The sequence below is a fragment of the Sinohyriopsis cumingii genome, chromosome 1 (assembly GCF_028554795.1).
Source record: "Sinohyriopsis cumingii isolate HCF-2022 chromosome 1, ASM2855479v2, whole genome shotgun sequence".
NCBI lineage: Eukaryota > Metazoa > Mollusca > Bivalvia > Unionida > Unionidae > Sinohyriopsis > Sinohyriopsis cumingii.
This window is the reverse complement of record NC_142961.1, coordinates 78,658,923-78,682,023: the sequence shown is the minus strand read 5'-3', so window position 1 is coordinate 78,682,023 and position 23,101 is coordinate 78,658,923. Positions and strand designations below refer to the sequence as shown.

Below are 23,101 nucleotides of genomic sequence, written 5' to 3'. Positions count from 1 at the left end.
ATAAGGCTGCTTGGGACAACCACTCCACCTGCTTACTGTTTACTTGCATGGAATGTGACTGCCTCTGAGAGTGATTGCCTTCAAAGCTGACCATCTTTGGCTGCTCCAAATTTCAAAAGAAAGAGATGGGGCAGGAATGTCTCCTTGCCACATCATGATCATTATGATATCCATGCTAACAATTACATAGTGATGTCTTGCAAGGTTAACATACCCTTGTAGTGCCAGGAAAATGTCACACATTTCTAGGTTTTTGATGTGAAGACACCTCCCAAAATCTCAAGCTCTGAAGGACTACACCCCTCTGTCTGGCCCTAGGTGAGTGTCTGTGGTTTTGGTATACATGAACGAGATTCGGTGGTATTCTGGCTAGAAACCTGTCTTGATTTAACCAGATTCTCTGATGATGGCAATTTCTGGATTCCAAAGGAATCCAAGCTAAAAATAGAGCATCCTTATGTGAAGTCTTCCTTTGTAACTAGATCTGCTACCACATTCAGGGTCCCCAGGAGAGTGAGGTAGTCTTCTCTAACACTCTTGTTATGTGGAACAGCATCTGTGTTCCTGTCTTGATATACAGATCTTGAGCAGTGTCTTAAGATTCTGGTGTCTGAAGATCACAAAAGAATCAGACACAGATCTGGGGCAAGAGGATGGCAAACTCTGTTTACTGCCTTACTGAATGTCCATCTCTCTTCGTCATCTGTCACCTGACCAGTAAAAAGGAATGGTGTTGTACACACTAGAGGAGGAAAATGAACAGATGAAATTGGGACCTCCTCAAACTCAGTAGTGTCCATAAGCATGGAAAATCCACGATCCTATTTCTGCTCATAGGTCATGAAAGAACTATCTCTTTAATTCTCTCTTCTTGAAGAAAAGGAGTGGTGAACCCTCTTGATACAGAAAGAAAGGAGTTGCAGCCCTCCCCCATTTCCTCTGTAGCTGGAGGATGGGAAAAGGGAGGGTCATTAGCTAGCTGATGCACCAAAATACTGAAAATAAACACAAGGGCATAGATAAATGAAAATGTAAAAATGAAAGCCAAAAAAACTGGGGAGAAAATTTAAGATACAACACAGATTTTGACATGTTTCATAAAACATATGCTGAGAGTCCAAGGAAAAGAAGGACAGTGTTCTGAATAATAAAAGTGAATAAGGTATGACACTGGGAGTGTTTATTTTTTTTCTAAGCCTCCAATTACTAATTGGAGTGGAGGAGGGAATGCACTTTTGATTGGGGACTAGCACCTGGAAAATGAAACCATTGTAATAACAGTAGGTAATGTATTATTACTATAACCATTGTAATAACAGTAGGTAATGTATTATTACTATAACCATTGTAATAACAGTAGGTAATGTATTATTACTATAACCACTGTAATAACAGTAGGTAATGTATTATTACTATAACCATTGTAATAACAGTAGGTAATGTATTATTACTATTCACATCTTTGGGGTTCATGAGGAGGTTTTTCAGTTTTAATGACTATGGGTTTTTTAGAGGGTACCTCCATATAAAGGACATATGCTGCATAACAGTCATTTATAAACACTTTTCTTTAATTTATTTATTTTCTTCAATCTCTATATTCATGCTTCAACTTTTGTAAAGGACACCTATCTAAAGAAATTATGTGGCATAGACCCTTGAATAGTTTGTGCATTTATGCACTTTTATGCACTAAAAGAGACGGAAAAGAAACGATGAAAAAAGAAAATTAAATCATAAATTAAAATCTCATAAAAGTCTTAGGCATAACAGTTTTTCCTCTCCCACAAGTAGCCACAATGCATATGGTAAGTGTACCCAACACCAAGCCCCATCCTTAGGGGATGAATTGAAATCTAACACTGTTGTGTCTGTCTACGACCCACCCACACCCTCAATAATACCCAAAAATGTAAAGTCTCTGCTGCAGACATTGAAGGAGAAGATGCTCAACATTACATATGGACCGCTCTGGTGGCCTAAGTGGTTTGAGCCTTTGTCTCAGATGCGGGAGGTCGCAGGCTTGAACCCCAGATGAGTCATACCAAAGACTTATAAAAATGGTACTAGCAGCTGCCTTACTTGGTACTCTGCTTTAAGAGGTTACATGTCTGTGACATGATGCCCCAGTGCTATACATCACTATAAACTGTCACACTGCTGACATTGTAGTGATATAACCAGAATGATACAACTACCTTAAAAATCCCAAAAGCACAAACACAACATTACATATGCACACATCCAGATGGGAAGGATGACATTATGCCAACTTTTCTTCAAAAATCTGGAGGATAACTAGCTGAACCATCATGATATCTAAAGCATCTACTGCATAATGATGTATCTAGATACATGTATAAATACTGCTTTTACATACATACAAGTCTAACTGCAAGCAACATGGACCCTGCACCACCAGTGCATTATGTGAAGGCAGATCTGGCTTTGGGCAGTTTGCAACTGGACTCTACACAAAAGTGAGCATATACAGTAGTCCAAATCAATATATATATATAAAAGCATTGTCAGTAAAATAATTACAGTGTAGGTACCCCCCATATAGTTATCATGTTGTGATTTCTTAGAGAAAGTTTAACTAATATCTTGCAAATTGTGAAAATTATTGGCACCCTGACTCAAAAAATATTGGTATGGAAAGATACCAAGCCATGTCCATACTATGTATGTAATAGCAAGGTGGACTGTTATCAAGGTTTCTTCCTTGATGGCCGTGAGAGGCCATGTACCTGAGAAGTGAATGAAGATCTACTTGATAATCCCCATGTCTGAAAAGTGCTATATACATACACAGTATAACATCGAGGTTCTTGATGAGACTAAAATCCTGAAGAAAAAATATTACATGTTTGCTGTTGTTGTTGTTGTGGGTTTAATGCCACTTTTCAGCACACAATAGGCTATACATGGCGGCCAGTATTAATGGTGGAGGAAGAACCCGGGAAAACCTTGGAAAGAACCACCAACCCATGAGAAGCTACTGGCAAGCTTTCTCACATACCCACATTGGCTGAATCCGAGACTTGAACCGGCACAGACAGAGGTGAGATGGCAGTGATCCATAACGTAGAGCGCTTTAGACCACTCAGGGCCCCTTAAACGTTTGCAAGTGAAAAATAATTCTTCCGTACATGTTTCTTTTAATCATAGCCTAAATCTTGTCATTCTAATATTCACATGTACTTCCAATTACATCATGCATCACATATGAGAATAGTTTAAACTGTATGAAAGTAATTTAAAATACCATCGATACTCGCTTATAAGATGAGTCCAACTGCAAACTGCACAGATCCAGATCTGCCATGGCATAATGCACTGCAGATCTGGGTCTGTGCAGTTTGCTAGGAGTAATCAGTAGAATAAACAACACAGATCCTGATCTGTAGGTGTATCATGCCTCTGCAGATCAGGATCTTTATTGTTTACAGTTTGACATGTTTTATAAGTAAGTATATATGGTACTCTGGAATTATCTGAATTAAGTCAGTGAGTGATTTGAAAGTTGGATGATTTATTAATGCAATAAATTCTCTGCCTAAACACTAAAAGGGTAATTAGGGTCAGACAGGCACCAGATTAGTATGATTTTGTATTGATCTCCTTCCCTATTTATCCTCTGGTCAGAACAAGGCAGGATCTCTAACAAGGCACCTAAACTAGTTAAGCCATGTTACATGGCTGTGCACACTAAATATTCAGTGTAATGCAGGGAGTTCTTGATACCTGTCATTGAATCCATCATTGGTTAAAGAAACAACTTGCAATAACCAATAATGTGGCATGAGTCCTACTAGTAGCTAAGGAAACATCAAGAATTAATGCACATACATGTGCTTGCTTATAACAGCAAAGTGCAAAGACCCAGATCTGCCATCATGTAATATGCTGGCAGATCTGGGTCTATACAATTGGTTGGGAGTAATCAGTAGAACAAACAACACAGATCCTGCTGGTATGTTATGCAGTGAGACATTACATGGTCTCTCATTGTGCTACATGTACCAAACATCAATTAACTCAACAATACTTCTGTTCTATTGTCCCCAAGCTTTTGAAGCTACAGTTGGGTCTTTACAGGGTTCATTATTTTAGGCTGCAAGTACCCTTGTTTGTTTTTTTCATCTTTGGTGCAAGGCACACAAAACAAGACCAAAGACAGTAATGATAAAAGATCATTATGGTTGATTTCGATTTGATTGATGTACGCAAATCCCAAGCTTATTGAACAGAATCTGCTTATTGCCAAAGCATCCCATCATGGGCTGACATAAATGTCTTAATGAGTTTGAATAACCTGGGGTCTAATTAGGAGCACACAGATGATGATCACTGACAGAATAAGCAAAGAAGAGAAGATTTTTTTTTTTAGTAAAAGCACAGCAACATTTTTATTTGAAGTACACATGTACTGGGAGAAAAATAAGTCAAATCAAATGTTAAATATAAATTCCAACAAAGAATGGTTATGCCAGCATGATTAATTAAAATCTCAGCATGGAAGGCTTGCAAACAGGTGAGGCTAATAATGATAAAAGATACTCAGTTTATTAATTTCTACAATAAATATTTACTGTTCCAACATTATATACATGGAATCAGTTGCTGATGTGTCAGTCTAAAGCATAGTTTGCTAAGATTTCATTGTGCGCTAAAATAACATATAAATTGTGGATACAGTTTATTGTAGTGGAAAAGGAAACTAGAAAACTGCTGTAGTCTGACTATAACTCAACAATGCCAGAAGAGGGAGTATATACTGAAGAAGTTAATAAATCAGGATGCAAGTGTTACAAGAACCAGAAAAGGATATTTGCAACCTGTTCTTGTAAAAAATGTCCCCACTTTTTTTATTTTGGTAGAGGCCTCATTTTTTCCATCTCCTGAATGAATACTGGGATGAAGTTATCCTGACTGTCGTGAAGAAATCACTTGTTCATATCCACAGGGCTCGTATCATTGCTTAGAATTTACCTTTCATACATGTACTATATAATAACTACAAGGGAGGACACTTCTCTCCTTCTCATGCGACCTATTTAAGAATAAATGTTAATATTTCAAGCTACATTTCGCATAAAATAATAAATTTTGTACCGATGTTTAGCCCAGGCATTTGACTTTATATGTGTCTCCAAAGTCTGGCTTATTATCATACCTTTAAAGAATGCCAGACCATTTTCCCATGCTACTGCTTGACATGGCCATGATTGAGCCCGCTTAATATGCAAGAACAGTGCACTGAATGGAATTGGCCAATTGAAAATAAGTTATAAATAAATGCAGGACATCATTTTCTTTTAACCAATGAGAGGACAGTCTTCCATTCAGCGGGATTTACTTGCATATTAAGCGTGTGTGATCAGGGCCATGTGGAGTGGTAACATGGGAAAATGGCCTGGCATTCCTTAAACATATCATATTAAATCAAACTTTGGATAGGGATACAGTCAAACGCCAGACCTAAATATGGGTACCAAATTTATTAAGCTACGCAAAGTGTAGCTTGAAATATCAGCATTTATTCTTAATTAGGTCATGCAAGAAAGGTGATAATTGTCCTTCCTTGTAGTTATTATATAGTACATGTATGAAAGGTAAATTTTAAGCAATGATACGAGCCCCTGTGTTCATATCTAGACAAAACTGCACCTCCCTTTTCACATAATATATTTCAATGTTTGCCACACCCTCTGTCAAAATTTCATTAAGTCTTATCTCCAACTGTATCATGATAAGATTTCTGGCTACTGTAAGCCATTCAAGCCACTATTATTGATGATGCTGACAGTGATTGCATAATGAAGCTGGAGACATTGTTTGCTTTTCCCTCAGGAAATTTCACTGGGATAGGCTTCCAATTCCTTCCATGTTCATATGTTATACATTCCACCAAAATCAAAGTAATTTTGAATGAGCTGAACCCAATCTATATATACCCACTAGGTAGGACATAATTAGGCAATCCACATAAATCCTGACATTTCAGTGTGTCCGAAATCAATACTTGAGCTTTAGTATGTGATAATTTGATTAAGTGTTGGGGGAACCTTAAAACACATCTTCAGTTGAAATTAAAGTACAGTCTGATGATTCTTAACATGTACTCAAGCAAATAACAAGAAGATTGTTTTTAAAACTGACAAATAATGGACGTCTCCCCACCCCCACATTTTGCTTTGAGAATGAACAGGTCTACACACCTTAATAACCTGGGATCAAATTTAATCCTCTCATAGTTACAAATGCAAATTTATATTAAACATTGCAAAATGAAATTTCTAGCAAAACAAAATGGGCCCCCATCCAAGCATACTTTACATGAGATGGATGGGGAGTGTTATTAGAGTAAGCCTGCGGCTGAGCATGTATCAAGTAGCAGTTTCACCCAGGTGCCTGCTTGAGATGTGCTTTTTAAAATAAAATCACATGACATAGTCATGTAAAACCAGCTGTTTTACCCTCCATGAGTCATATTTTAACTGAGTTTTTGTTGGCTACACCACACCATAACAGGATGAGAACATATCACTGAGAGGGTTCATACATGCTCAGCCTCTTTTGGCTTCACATGTATAAAGCAGAATGTATCAAGAAAGACAACAAAAACACACAAATTCAGCAATCATTTCATTTGTAGAACTGTACAAAAGTCTTATTGAAATTTATATCTCGTAAGTATAATTCGTGAAAATTCTTGGTTAAGGACTAATCAGCTGTTCTGATTTCCTAATGGGAACAATCTCCCATATGGGTGCTGATGTTGAAGCTAAATGACATAAATGCACTTTAAAATACTGAATATTAATGCCCGATAGTTGTAGCACCATTTTTAACCACCTTGTTAATGTGCGACTTGTAATGGCTTTAACAGTATGGAATGACACAAGGAACAGATCCCATTTTCTAACATACGAATATGTCAAGGTAAAGTAAAAGTGTGTGCATTGGATAAATTCTATCCTCAGACAAATGGGGGGATTTAAAAAAAAAACTCTTTCCTTTTTCTGGATGTTTCAAGTAAAGCAGAGAATAAAAATGATCCTCCTTTTTTGATATACACAAATTATGAATATTCATGGCAATCAGTGTTTGTGCCCTTGCTATCATGAAAAATGCTAGAAGAGCCACTGTTTTAAATGACAGCAACAAAGATCTACATTTTGCAGGGGAGACCACTCCAGTGGCCTAAGTGGTTAGAGCATTCACCTTGGATGCGGGAGTCATGGGCTCAATGCCTGGCTGTCATACCAAAGACATATAAAATGGTACTAGCAACTGCCTTCTTTGGTGCTCAGCAATAAGAGGTTAGTGTTAGGACTGGTCAGCCAATGTTAGGATAATGTGACTTGGGGGGACATCATGCTACATGTCTGCAGCAAGATGCCCCAGTGCTATACATCACTATAAACTGCCACACTGTAGACACTATAGCGATGTAACTCAAATTGTTAATGTTACATTAATAATCCAAATCACACACACACACTCTGCAGTGGAAACAAATTACTTAAATATCTGAGCACTTTTTCAACATCCCAACTGAATGCATACTTTGCTTGTCAAACATCCCAAGGGAATGCATTACTTTGCTTGAGGTGGATTCACAATGAAAACACTTCTCATAAATCTTGTAATTAAAAGTGGTTTAGAACACCAATTCTAACCTAGTAATTATAGAGTCTGTAACAGCAAGAACTTTTGAGTATTTACAACACTATCGGATTTACCAAGGAATACAAGATAACTTAAGCATATCTGAAGAAACAGTTTCTTTAGATGCACTGTTGGGATTGTTTTTCCCTGGCAGATCATCAAATGTTCCACCTCCTCCATGCATGGTCAAGCTGTTTTTGTGTGCCTTTTCCTCAAGAATTAGAGGAGTTCAACGGCTATTTTGAAGGTTTGGCCTGATGCAACCACACCTATCTGCTTCAATTTTTCCTTCAGAGGATGAATCTCTCTGGAATGTGAGAATATAAGCAGGTCAAGGTGTCGAGGTAGCCTGACAGGAATATCAACAATACAATCCATAAGTAAAAAAACCAGTCTTGAGATGGCCAATATGAAATTATCATAGTGGCTTCTTAACTTTGTCACTATTAGCAAGGTTGAAATTCATGACAGAAAAAAGAAAAGCATCACACTTACCTGCTCCTTGCTCTGGAGTCCATGAAATATTAAAATTTGAAAATTTAACCTAAAAGCAAGTAAATCAATGCCTGGTTCAAAAAATGTCTTTTTTCAACATCCACTAAGCGGAGTCTGAAAACTTTCTGGAACAGAAATTGGCCAAAATATTATCAGCTCCAGGTAAGCAGATGGCTGAAATGTAAAAATCTCTTTTGAGGCACAATTCCCAAATAGATTTTAAAAGAGCATCCATTTCTGTTGATTGCATTCCACACATATTAATGTATGACGATGTACATTTATTGTCTGTTTGAATACCAAGATGTTTATTAATACATGTAACTAGATCACTAAAAAATCTCAATGCATGGAAGATGGCAATAATTTCTAAATAATTAATGTGATAATTGGATTCTTCAACTGACCAATGGCCACCAATATACTGATTAGACATAGTGTGGACATATTCTGGAGCAACAAAAATCAACTGGTATGGGTTTGATATTTTACCATTATATTTTTTTATGTTTTCAGACCACCATTTTAAGTTCTGGAAATATGTAAGACCAAGAAATTGGTCTCTTTCCAAATAGAGATAATGCACTGACCCTTGTAAAACTACTTGAAAAGTATCAACATGTAAATGAAGAAATAATGCTAACTCTCTTATTCAGATAGCTGTCTTGACCAACAAATGATTGGCAATGTTTATAATGTTTTGAACTTTTGCATCTGTAAGGAAGACTCTAAACTTTACTGAATCAATAAGAAATCCAAAAGAAGATTAATAGTAAACCCAAGATATATTATCTTTTCCAGCATTACATTTGTATTTTCAAGGCACAGGATTGTTCATGTTCATGGAGTCATCAATGTAGTATGAACACAGAATACCTAGTTTTCTGAACCACAAATACAGCAGTTTCAAAATTGTCGGGAAGACTCTTGGTACACTGGAAATCCCAAAGGGTAAACAAATAAACAAATAAATTTATAAATTATTTCATTCTACTTAAATTTAAGACATTTTTTAACCTAAATATGTAAGGGAACACTGGAATATGCAACAGATGTAAAAAAAAAGTCTCCTGTATTAGTTCAAAACCATAAGAAAAACTTTTTTACTTAAAATTTTCGTAGATGACAAAACCATTCAAGGTCTTCAAATTTATGACTGGTCAGATAATAATAATGAGGACTTTGTATAGCACCTAATCTTTAGAAGCTCTAAGCGCTTTACAACATTAGACAACACCTATAAGATAAAAAACATATATAATGATATGATTACAAAAACAAACACCATGAAATTAGAAAACATAAAAACATGCTGAGAATATTTAAGGTAGGAAGCATTATTAGGTCTTTAAGTTTGTCCTTGCAGTTGAAATAAGTTGAAATTTGAGAGCACTTTTGAAGGGGATCACTGTGTCTTTGTGTCTAAGTCCAGTGGGCAATTCATTCCATGTTGCTGGGCCCTGGTATGCAAAAGAACACTGTCCATATGACTTTGTTTTCCTAGTGTGAATAATGAGTATACGATTGTCAGAAGAGGAGCGTAAGTATCTTGCTGGTGTGTACACATGGGTGAGGTCGGATAGGTATGCTGGACTAAATAACCCTCTCTTTTCACAAAAAGAAGAAATAATAGCACCTTTCCTTATCACTTCATCAGAATCTCATGTTCTTCATATGGAAACCTGCTTTGACATGGAATTTCATCAAATTCAATCTTGTAAGCAACAACTGCTTGTAAAATCCACTTGTCAACAATTTCCATTCTGCAAGACAATTATATATTTTTGCAATGCAAGAATTTAACTATTGGAGAAGTTGATTATCTTTTGAGACATGCAGTTTTCTCCTGCCATTAAGTTGCATTCAGGTGGCCATACTGTTTGGGGTTATTATATGGTTGATATCTGTTGAATCCTCTGCCCCTTTATGGTCTGGTGGGCCCCATCTATAATATCCCCTACCTCTTCCACTGGAATTAGAAACATAATCATCTTGCCTAAGGCGAAATTCGATCTAACATTTCTTTATTTTTGGGCCACATCATCACCAAGGAAATGAGAGGAAATGGGTGTGTTCATAGTGCACAGACTGGAATACTGTTTTTTTTAAATGAGGTCTTGACATGTATCATCTGCAGACAGAAATGTTATATTGAACTTGGCCAATTAGTCTAATTGCATTCCTTTATATCAGGAGTAATGGAAATATGTGCTTTTACAAAAGCAGCAAGTTTATAACTATGGGCATAATGTCAGTTGTGATCGAAAGTTTTGAGTCTCAAAAATTCTTGTCAGCAGATTGTACAATTTGTTCAATTCTCCCCAAACTTCTGGGTTAACTTAAGGGGTCCCATTTTGTTGCAGTTTGCGGGAATTTTGTATTTGTCCACAATGTTATTAGTGATACAATGATATTGTTGCAGCATTTTAAACAGCTGTGCCAGAGACTCTGAAATGTTGTTTCCTTAATTGGGGAACTTTAAGTTAAGGCAACTTCCATGCCTCATCTAGTAAATTTTGATCAGTGTCATGTATTGTCATCACACTCTATATCAAAGAGGGCTTCATTCCAGTTTCCTGACATTGCTGTATTTGAAACAACTCCAAGCAGAGTGGTGGATTTTAAGGATGCTTCCATATTTGCTCCAATTTCATTAATATCAAATTCTGAAAACTCTGACATGTCTGAGTCTGACAGGGTAAGTGACAGGACATTGTCCATGTTAGCAGACATAAACCTGTGTTAAATTATGACATTTGGGCAATTTGACCTGAACATGTATGAGGTCGGCTGCTTCTATTACAGAAAAATTATATTAACTGCAATCTCACAATAAATATCAACCATGCGGTTAAAACAATATCAGTGGATATATTTACTACCACATGTCTAGCGCAAGTGAAAAGATGACTCAAGAACGGTAAAACAGCTGGTTTTGTTTATCTTTAAAAAGCACCTATCAATCAAGCACCTGGGTGAAAATACTACTTTATACATGTGAAGCCAAACTTTATGAAAAATAACATATCAGTTTTAGGCAAATTACTATGACAACATACATCCAAGTCTTACTTTTATTTCACAGAATTGCCAAGGTGGTCCAGATGGCTAAGAAATCAATGTTTAATGGACGCTTTCTATGCAGAACATTGAAATACAAATACACACAGTCTAACATACCAACAGATATACCTTATTGTTTCATCCATCTCTCACAAATACACACCTTCACTTATATCAACACGTTTTATCAAGCTCTTTCAATGTACTGAGTTTGGGGTCCAAATTTCTTTGATTGCATTGTTACTTCAATGATGAAAGGGAACATGAATTAATTGTTCTATAGCATGCAATAAATAAGAGTTTCACTTGTGCTTGGATTATCATTTTGCATAACTAATTAAAGATCTAAGAGGACTGCAAACAAAAAGCCTACCACATCCACTGCAAGTCACCTGTACATGACATCAATTATCATTGACGCATCTAGCATTTGCATTCTGATTTCTTGTTTTAGAGGTTTATTGTCATCATAATGGGACTTTCCTTTGAGATATTATCTGTTTTTATTCTAAGGACTTCAAAGAATAAAATAATTATACCTTTATGTGTCAAATGTTTGTCAGTGTCAGTTTGCTTAAAAATTTTAATTTTCTGAACAATACACAAACTAAATGGACAAAGTCCAGGGCAAAAAACCTCTTATACCATATTGTATATATATATACTACATTATAAGTATATGTATTGAAAATATGATAAAATTATAAATAAATTACATATTCATTTCTGACAGAATTCAAGGAGGAGTGATTACTTTTAATAAACTTATGTTACAGTATGTGTGTTGCATCCATTTTGCACTTTATCCTTGTTACATGCCTTTTTCTGTTGTAATTAGGTCAAACCACCACTTCTGTTATTTGTGTACTGTATCAGAAAGCATCAACGAGCCAATCTTATGTTTCTGTTTCACATCATAACCTCTTGACTGCATAAATTGTGTAACTCTGAAATTTTATTACAAACCAATTTTTGAGTTTTCATTTTGCCAGAAGTCAAGTGTACCTTGACTGATTATTTAGCATCTGGTCACCACTCATGATTGTAATCATAGTGAAACTAAAGAGACGGAATACTTGTTTCTGTTCGACGGTGACTGAATCATGTGTCATGCATGCACTTTAAATGATCCTGAATCAGAAAAAAGTGTCTTCTAGGCTTAAACCTATCTGTATCAAACGATGAAGGTGCTAAACTTAATTGCATGAAATGTCTCCAGCAGAATAGCTGAGGCAATGTATTATGCAACTTTTAACAGGAACATTTTCAAATTTCTGGAATTGTAGGTGGTGATTCCTGTACAAGTAAAGGGCAAAAACTCACTGATTAAAGATTTCTATTGAAACTCCTGACCAGATATTATTAAAATATAAAAGTTAATGATGCTAACATAAACTTGTTTGTGTGAATGTTTATCTTATGGAACTTATTTTGTAACACTTTGAACACCTGTTGTAGGTAATTACAAACTGGCACCAGTCTGTTCTCTCTCTTGTAAGTATGTATATACATGTATTAATGTAAGCAAAACACTTGTCTGCGCTTGATCAAACGAAATGGATAACTTCGGTTGAAATTATGGACTTTCCATAAACAAAGTTAGCAAAATTGCCAACAAAACATCCAATTCATTAAAGAAACACTGGTCTGTACAAGATCAGTGCTTACCTGATTCGACATGGGATTTGAAAGTTAACTAACCACCTAACATTGTCATGCATCCTTTTGAATTGGGCAAGCGAGTTTTCAAGCTCTGGGCTCTCACTCGTTATCAAACTCATATGAGAGCTTAATGATATAAGCCCATATCCCAAACTTATCATAACTGAATCAGAAATATGGCATCTAGAGTGGTAAAATAAAATTGCTGACCACTGGACAGATGGACATACCCAACAGCCTGGCGAGCTGAAAATCTTCAAGGACTAAACTTTATATAATTAGCTTGCTATTTTATATGTCACAAAAATGATCAATATTCATAACTTCAGAACCCTTAATCAGAAAGCTGATGAACCCAGCTTGAGGCCCTTCTAATTTATTAACATTGAGACAATCTTCCATCAAGTAATTTCATACAAATTATTTGTCCTCGCTGGCACAGAAAAAACTCATCAAAAATGGTAATGATAGAAAAAAAGACGGCCTACATGCTACAATCTAATGGATACAATAAGATATTCTATGCTAGATGCAATGCTTACTTACCGTGACAATTTCCAACATCTCTTGCCGAGAAATATATCCATTTCCATCTAGATCATACATGCTAAAAGCCCATTTCAGTTTCTGTTCTAGCTTGCCTCTAGATGTCACACTCAGAGCACAAATAAATTCACGGAAATCTATTGTACCATCTCCATTAGTGTCAAATGTGCGAAACACATGTTCTGCAAATTTTGATGCATCTCCATATGGGAAAAAGTTTCCATAGATTTTCTTAAACTCCTCCACAGACAAATGACCACTTGGACAGTCTTTAAGGAATCCTTTGTACCATTCCTGTAGTTCCTCTTCCGAGAATTCTGTTTGCTCGCGAAGATCTTGTAAAAGTTCTGGCTTTAATTTACTGTTCTGCTTCCCCATCTCAATATCTCAGTTTATCTTTTGTTACCTGTGAACAAATATCACCATTAACTTCGTGTTAATATGAGGCAGATTTTCATATCAAAAAGAAAATTTGAACTGCTTTTATTACGAATTAATATTTTGATACGAACAGAGACTTCAAGAAATTAAACTGTATAGTCACTACCTTTTAAAAATTCCCAATCTACAGAACTAAAAAGAAAATTATAGAGCTAAGTTTCTAAAAAAAACACATATGCCCCCACTGCCCAATATAGACACAAAAGTCTGACTCTGGAAAGTGCAAAAATTGATGGAAATGTGAAAAATTGACAAGATCTGACAATCTAATCATGTCACTTGGATATGATTATAAAGACAACTAAATCTAATAGGCATATCCTCAGGTGGCTCTTGCTTAACTGTACCAACAGAGTTTTTGTTAAAAGAATTTTAAAAAATGTAAAAATTAAAGAATTGCTGCAGTGTCTTGAAAATCTAATCATGTCGCATACATACCAGTTCAAATAAGCCAACCAAAATTCATTTATCTAACTCGTTTAGGTTTTTGCTTAATTATGCTAAGTCCAACAATTTCCAATAAGAGTGTAAAAACAAGTGAAAAATTGCTGGAATACCAAAAAATCTAATTAGATCACTGACATATTTACATACAAATACAAACATGGAAGCAAAATTTAAATTTTCTATGCTGAGTGGTTTTGCACATTCTTGCTATTAAGTTTCTCATGATGTATGTAAGGACTTGATCAAATCAAGATGTCTGCAAGCAGTGGGGGCATATAAACTAAATATGTGTCCACAAGACATAGATGCCCCTCTAACATCATGTTACTGAAGGGCAAAGTTCCAAATCAAAATTATAAAGGAGTCAGAAAAATGTGTAAGACAAAATCTGACCTGACCTTTCCTTTCAAGAAATACAAACTTTAAGTCCAAATTACTTCAATGACATTATTTGAAGACACCTATTTCTTCTGATATTCTTCAGTATTCTGAACAAGTGTCCATCAGTTGCGAGCATTAAAGACAGATAAATGTCAGAAAAAATTAAAATAATATTGAAAACATGAAAACATAATCTTTGAATGTTTTCATCCTTGCAACCATGGCAACAGAATGGGTTTTCGCATGGTTCTTTTCATGATGATTGATTTCTTGTTGATGTTGATGAATTGAAGCATGCAAAAACAAACCCTAGTGAACCTGAAATAACGAGGGAAAAAACACACCAAAGGAACACAGATTTGAAAATCTAACTAGAGATAAAAGTCAGATAACGATGAAACTGATTCTTATTAAATACAGTCACAGAATCTGTAATTAAAGTATTTAAAGTATAGACATTTCCTATATCACATGAAAAAGTAGGTACATTGCTGATTAAGTTTTATACAAAGCATTGGTTACCATGGTACCCAGTTTGTCTGGCAAATATGAGAAGATTCAAAGAAATACCAAATTTCATTATGTGCCAGTACTGAATTTATCAACTACACCATGAAAAGGTTTTCTTTCATGAGTGCTACAAATATATATTGTACAGTCTTATGGATTTGACAGATGACAAAACTTGAAATAGAGACTTTGATATATGCCAACAATTGGAAATGCAAAAAATCAACCTTAATATATTTTGCAAAGGTCTTTATTTTCAGGAAAAAATAAAAGTATACAGAACATGAACACAAATTTAACAAAACTGCTATTTTAACATTTTTTCAACCATAATTACTCACTTATAAACCTAGTCCAATTGCAAACTACAAAGACCCAGTTCTGCCTTTGCATAATACACTCTTAGATCTACATCTATGCAGTTCTGGAGAACAAACAAAACAGAGCCTGGTGTGCTCACACACAATGTGCCAGCAGATCAAAGTCTACACTGTTTTAGCGGCTGGTCTTGTCTGTGAGTAACTGTTTAGATCCACTATTGAAAGCATTGGAGGAAATGCAAACATATTTTTGAAAATGCTTGAAATTGTGCTGTCAGGGTTAAATGATGTTATTATGTGACTTTATCCAAATCACCAGTTTGCATATGCTTTGCAACGATTTGTAAGTTTTGGGATTTACATGATTTGGGTACTTTCATATATGGTAGTCATAATTATGGTATCATTATAAACCATCCATCGATAATGCTAACTGCAAGGAAATCTGCAATTCAGGAAGGTCTGTACATGGTAAAAGTGATAAGGATGTAAACTCAGCAATGACTTCACTAGAAGTCTGCATTAAGGTAGCATCTTACTCAAGATTTTCTCAGTTACTAATTTTTCTTCATCACATACTCATTGATTTACCCATTGCATTAGTATTTTCATGCTACATTAACATTCTGTGTAATTTACACATAAATTACTATAAAATTTTCAGTAGTAACCTTCTTTTTCAGTCATGCTGTTAATATGTAATTATGTACTTCAGTGCCTGTTGGTCTTCATGCAATACCTGTATAGCAACATAAGTCAATATGTAGAGTTGGGTAATATCAGGTCGATAAATCTGCCCCTCAAACCTGTGCTTATAAGACGGACAGTTTTGGGGGATGATTTCACACCTTTTGTTATGATATTGATGCAATAGTTGTAAAGTCAAATAATATATATTTAATTAACAAATGTAATTTAATGAAAAATAACACCAATGAAATGGAAAGATATACTTACGAATTACAAAGATAATATCTTTTATTCCTACCCTATATGAGCAAGATATGATTGTTGATATTAGAATCTTGAATCCCAATATGCAGTTATGGAGGGTGATATGGTATATTGGGTACACTATGGGAATTTTACATTAAGTATATCCCAATCGGAATTGATGGGAAGTTAACATTAAATATGATCCTATGCCCAGTGGGTTCTATGGAAAATGTAATTTTAAGAACGTCTAAAGGTTAAATAAATGAAATGACCTTAAAGGCCTTTGGATCTAACATGGTGGACATGTATCAGTCAACAGCTACTGTATATACATACTCACTTGAAAGTCAATTCCAACCGTAAACTGCACAGACCAGATCTGCTGTCGCATGATGTGCCAGCAGATCTAGGTCTGTGTAGTTTGTTAGAAGTAATCAGTAGAAGATAAAAACATTAACCCTGATCTGCAGGTGCATTATGCTACGGCAGATCAGTATCTTTGTTATTTGCAGTCTGACTTGAATTACAAGTAGGTATATATGGTATCTAGGCTGACAAAGGCTTATCTTGCATACATGTCAACGCCTGAGAGGCATAAGTGTAATTACTGCTATTATAAGTGGCAGAAAAGTGTAATTTGGGTGTAAAAAGAGTATTTTATATATTACATAATTTACCGCAAGCATGAATACATTGTTACAACTAACCAGGTTCTGCAGCTATTCGAAATTCTTGTCACAAAGTGCAAAATCCATATTAATTAGAACTACATTCAAACACAAAATATATTCACAAATAGTCTATATTCAGCACTCACTTTAACTAGTCTACATGTCTACCGTTAATATTTACTGAATGACCAGAATCTGGAATTCTACAATGCTAATAGCCAGGTGCTTAGAGTGCTGTATTACGTTACTCTCATATTCTTCTTTTAAAGTTTGTAAGGCAGTGTTGATTTGTCCTTTTTTTCATATATGATATGTTTTGAAGTTTGAAAAAAATCCATCTGCTCTAACATTTTCCATCATATAACATCCACAACTTCACACTGTAAAGCATTCACTTAACATCTGGTGCCATTTTCTTTATAAGTAAAGACTGGACACTAACTAACTACCTTATCAATGTAATGAATCTGAGTTCACATTTGAAGAAACCTGTCTGTTTTCTTAGAAATGGGTCATTTACAGTTGCTATAAATAGCAAATAAGGAAAGTACTCGTGTGCTATTTTTACACAGCAGTCACCATTTTAAGAATATTCTCAAATTTATATGAGTGGTAATAAAGAGACGATAATAAAAACTACTTTTTATTGCTTTATTTTAATTTTATTTGTTTAAAGTACAAAAAAAGGAGTAATCCACATACAGTCCAGCAAAAGATGTAATTTGGTGAAAAAAGGCGCAATGATTACACCAAAAGTGTAATGGTTGGCATGTATGATCTTGATTGACAAAGGCTCATCTTGACTCACCAACAGCTACACCTACAACCACAAAATTGCAAACTGATGTGCATGCAGACATTTGGATGTAAAATAGGAGGTAGTGTTAGGAAGATTATCACTTAATGACTATGCACACCCACATTCACTATCCAACACTCACATTTTCCAAACCAAACAGAGGAAGTACTGTATGGATTAGTAATGCTCACTCACACAGTTATAGACTATCCAGCATGTCATGTCAAATCCATACCATTATACAAAAGTAGTACCAGAGTATATGACCTGGTTTTGCTGAGCCACTATCACATACCAAGAAAAAGCCTTATTTCAATTTGACAAAAACCAATACCCTACTCCCTTCCCAGATGAAATAAATTAACCAACAATCATAAGCCAGAAGTTACTGCCTAATCTATTTTAAAAAAAACAATACAACAATACCTTACCCTCTTCCAAGATGAAACAAATTAACAACAAATCATAAGGCACAATCTATTTAAAGAAGAAAGAACAACACCATACCGGACATGGTACTAGTACTACATATGCACAAACAGCTTTATTGTCATTTTCAAAAATTAACACCCAAACACACAAGATAAAGATAATACTTAAAAACTAAACAGACTTGTTTTTTATTTTGAAAAATTTTAATACCCAACCACATGAGATAAAAATCATTTATAAAAACCTAACACAACATTTTTCAGACACTGACTCCTAGATTAGTCACAAATCATCTCATTTTTAAACAGCAACATCCTACAAAAATGAAACATAAATTGATATCAACAAAATTAAAATAAATGGTCTGAAGACATGCAACAAATGAGCAAATGTGAAATATGGTTTCACAGGACAATAGTAACAGTCCCTTTAGTTTTTTATTACTTTCCAAAATATTCTTTTTATGCCAAATTTGCAAAAGGTGGCATTCATGGATCATGCATCAGCCCAAAATAAGCTTCATAACTTTGAAGCATGGCTCCCTGCGTTGATAATAATAGTCCCTACAAGCTTTCCTACCTGTGCCATTTCTAGGCCCAAGTGAATATAAAGAAAGGAATGCAACTTAAGAAATAAATTTAAAAAAAGAAACAAAAAAACAACTGACACAAGATATGTTCACTATATTTTTTTTACGGCCTACATTCCCAAGACTGGTATGCGGACATCATGAAACAATTTTTTTATGGCCTACATTCCCAAGACTGATATGCGGACATCACAAAACATTTTTTTAAGGCCTACATTCCCAAGACTGGTATGCGGACATCATGAAACAACTTAAAACATGCTGTTGATATTGTGTAACATGTAAAATTTTGCCTCTGAAATGGGGAACAATTGCTGTGGACTTGCCTCCCCAAATTGGAAGAAAAACAACATTTTCATGCGTCTAATTTATAAATTATATTTGTACGAGGCATGAAGATTCCTGTATAATGAAGAAAATCTTCAAAGAATTTCTGATCAAGTATTGACTTTAAGACAAGCTGAAAACTTAATCATTTAATTCTTTGAGAAAGTGCTGAACAATCTGATATTCCAAATCATTGCAGGCAATTTCTCAAAGAAAAGGGCTGATACCATACCTGCCATATTCTCAAACAGTGTTGGGAAGTTTCTGAGACTCAAAAAGTGTGTTTTGTAGTCCCAAGGGGTAGGGTGGGTCAGTGTACATGAACAAAAAAAGATGACTTCCAATTAAAAATGCGCTAACTTTGCATTAAACCAATAATAAATGGTTGTATATTCAAGTCTGAAAATAACTTGTCTGTCCTGTTCAAAGCATTTGCTACACATAAAAAGGAAGAAAAAAAGTGATGGACTTAGTACTGTCAGATTTATCACTATACACATACATATGTGCAAACACTCACATAATCACAACCATAATGCCATTAAACAAAAACAAAGCCAAGTTCATGTTTTTAATATCCACTAGATGGCAAAACAAAGGCTTAATTACACAGCCTTTGCTAATAAGTTGCTAGCTCATCAGGTGTTTGAAGATAATGCAAGTGTTAATCACTGCACTCACTAGAGACTGGATTGTACTGGTGTTCAAACTTCCCTACTGGATTCTCTGAGCGAATCTGGATCAGTACTGAATTGTTATGAATGACAATAAAGTCTGCATTGTCAAAGCTATATTGAATGCAGTCTGATCATGAGATATGCTTGTCTTTATAGAAAAATGAATATATATCACATCTGTGACTGACCATTTCATTGGGGAAGGGAGGCATAATATTTTAAAGTTTAACTGGGGCTTTACAGGTAATACAGTAACAATATATGCCACCATCCCTTACAGGTGTTAACACCATATCAACACTAACCAACCATACCAACAACGAGTGGGTACTTATTATTGTATTTCAAGCAAGCAATTTCATGGCTAAAATCATCCTTCATACGTTAATTATTAGTTATTACAAGATAATAAATAATAATAACAATAATGAAAACTATTCTGAATGTTAAATTCACCATGTTGAAAATATTACATACAGGCGGTGTTCCTATTTTGACAGGCAGCATACACATCGAAATGATATGTGTCGACTTGTTGTTTGCTTATGTGCAAAGAATAAAATATGCAACACTCCCCTTTGCTGGTGTGCTTCACAAAGTAAAACTCCATCAACTGGCAGTTTTGGAATTTATTTTGCAGGGCTTTTTTTGCTATGCTGATAGATAATTGTATCCTGAGATACTTCAAAAAATGAATCACACTTGAACACTATTCTGGCAACTGAACTAGTCATGCTTTGTGTATATATGTGGAGTAAAATCCAGCTTCAAAGAAATGTTTACACTGTTCACAATTTTGTCAATAATCTATAATACAGACTGGTTAAATATTCTCATTCATGGGAATGAAATGGAATAACTTTTGTTCTTCATCACACATCTAGCATATCTTTAATTTATTTGTAATGGGTTGTTCCACTTCATGTATGTTACCTATGCAAATTAACACAATGAACTCACCCACTGCAATCTTCAAAATATTTAACACATCACACTTAGCTGTTGTCAGCCAATTAAGTAATATATAAAATGGTGGTTTATTACTTGACCTCTCTGCCTTTTAACCGCTGCTACTAAAACTGCCCATGAGATAATTTTATATCAGCTTCTATCAGGACTGCACATTTACCATCTATACATGATACATGTTAAGGGCATATACTAATGCTTTTTTCTGATGATTACTGAAAATCATGCTTTTTCAAAACAACCATGTCAGGGGTTTTGGGACTAAAAAAAGCATTCTTTTAGCATGTCATGGCGTTTCATGGCATTTATGATATTCTGAATTGTCAGATTGCAACACAGTGTCAAACTATGAAATGGCCACAGGAGATAGTATTATTTAACATGTCAAGTTGTCAAACATAGCATCTGACCTGAAAATATTCTCCACTTATCTCTGAAAGGACCCTTCAGCCAACCATAACTCAAAGGTCAAGACAAATACCAGTGTCTATACTGTACACTATACCTGTGTAAAAATATGTCTGCAGAAATTTAATTAAAAAGTCATGATCTCCATAAAATCGTCCATCAGTATCCGCACATGTTTGAAGGGCTGATTTATCAGTCTAAATCTTGCTGTAATCAAAGTTCTGGGACTGAAAATCGACCAAGGAAAGGCAAGATATACATATGTATGTGTACAATATCTATGAATATGCACTGTGACACTTTATGTACATGACCCCCAGCAACTGTTTTATTTCTGTCCTCATGTGCCAGTTTAATTATAAGAGCTGAGAAGTACGTACAACACTTCCTGTACAAGACCCTTGGTAAAAGCATTATTGCTGGCCTCATGTACCAGTGTGCTAACAAGTTGGGTCAATACAGTACAAGACATCATGTATAAGACCCTTGATAATTGCATGATTGCTGGCTTCATGTGCCAGTGTGGTAACAAGTTCGGTCAGTACAGTACAACACTGCATGTATAAGACCCTTGGTAAATGCATTATTGCTGGCCTCCTGTGCCAGTGTGATAACAAGCTGGGTCAGTACAGTACAACACTTCATGTACAAGACCTTTGGAAACTGCATTATTGCTGGCTTCATGTGCCAGTGTTGTAACAAGTTCGGTCAGTACAGTACAACAATGCAGGTACAAGACCCTTGGTAAATGCATTATTGCTGGCCTCCTGTGCCAGTGTGATAACAAGCTGGGTCAGTACAGTACAACACTTCATGTACAAGACCTTTGGAAACTGCATTATTGCTGGTCTCCTGTGCCAGTGTGGTAACAAGTTTGATCAGTACAGTACAACACTGGATGTACAAGACCCTTGGTAAATGCATTATTGCTGGTCTCCTGTGCCAGTGTGATAACAAGCTGGGTCATTACATTACAACACTTCTTATACAAGACCTTTGGTAACTGTATTATTGCTGGCCTCCTGTGCCAGTGTGATAACCAGATCTGGATCAGTACAGTACAACACTTCACTGTTTTCTCCATACTTACCCAAATGACTGAGTATAATGGTGCAAATTTCAATTCAGGAAGATGAAGTAATTCTTGAATTTGTTGAAGTCTGTTGCTGTAGAGGGCAGACTTACTGGTACTAAAGTATTAAAGGATGCTGAACACTATTCTGGAGTAATCATTTATATTATTATGGAATGGATTTTGCAAGAGATCCTACTGCATTCCCACCAGGCAGGAAATAAGTCTCCCTTCATACAGTAACTACACCATTCCCACCAGGCAGGAAATAAGTCTCCCTTCATACAGTAACTACACCATTCCCACCAGGCAGGAAATAAGTCTCCCTTCATACAGTAACTACACCATTTCTGACTATTGAAGGTGAAGGACCCATCAGTGCCAATTCCAACAATTTTGTCAACAACTGTCACAGCACTGCAGCTGCAATTGCAATTTCAGCATTTTCTAACTGGCACATCTCAAGGGATTGTTCTTGTAATACTAAAGGTGCAGGAGAAACATTTTTTTGCTTTTCCACATATGTGCTTTCGTCTAATATGAGCTGGAAAATGTCAGTAACTCAAAAAAATTTTTGTTTGTCATCCAAAATGACAACATATATTGCAAGTTGAAATTCAGAAATGGCCTCATGGAGTGGTACAATGTTAATGACAGCTGTTGTCTTTGCGAAGCGTAA

The 23,101-nt window shown here is 35.4% G+C and overlaps 1 protein-coding gene across 3 annotated transcripts in view; it reads right to left on the bottom strand.

Annotated features, from left to right (window-relative positions):
* The window catches only part of LOC149807179 (neurocalcin homolog), a 144,598-nt gene that overhangs the window by 13,716 nt on the left and 107,781 nt on the right, over window positions 1-23,101 (bottom strand). For all 3 annotated transcript variants that reach the window (XM_089963184.1, XM_089963175.1, XM_089963191.1), the window contains one exon: window positions 13,444-13,849. In XM_089963184.1, coding sequence (XP_089819310.1) covers window positions 13,444-13,821 — 378 coding nt within the window. In that variant the 5' untranslated portion in view covers window positions 13,822-13,849. The remainder of the gene's footprint in view (window positions 1-13,443; window positions 13,850-23,101) is intronic.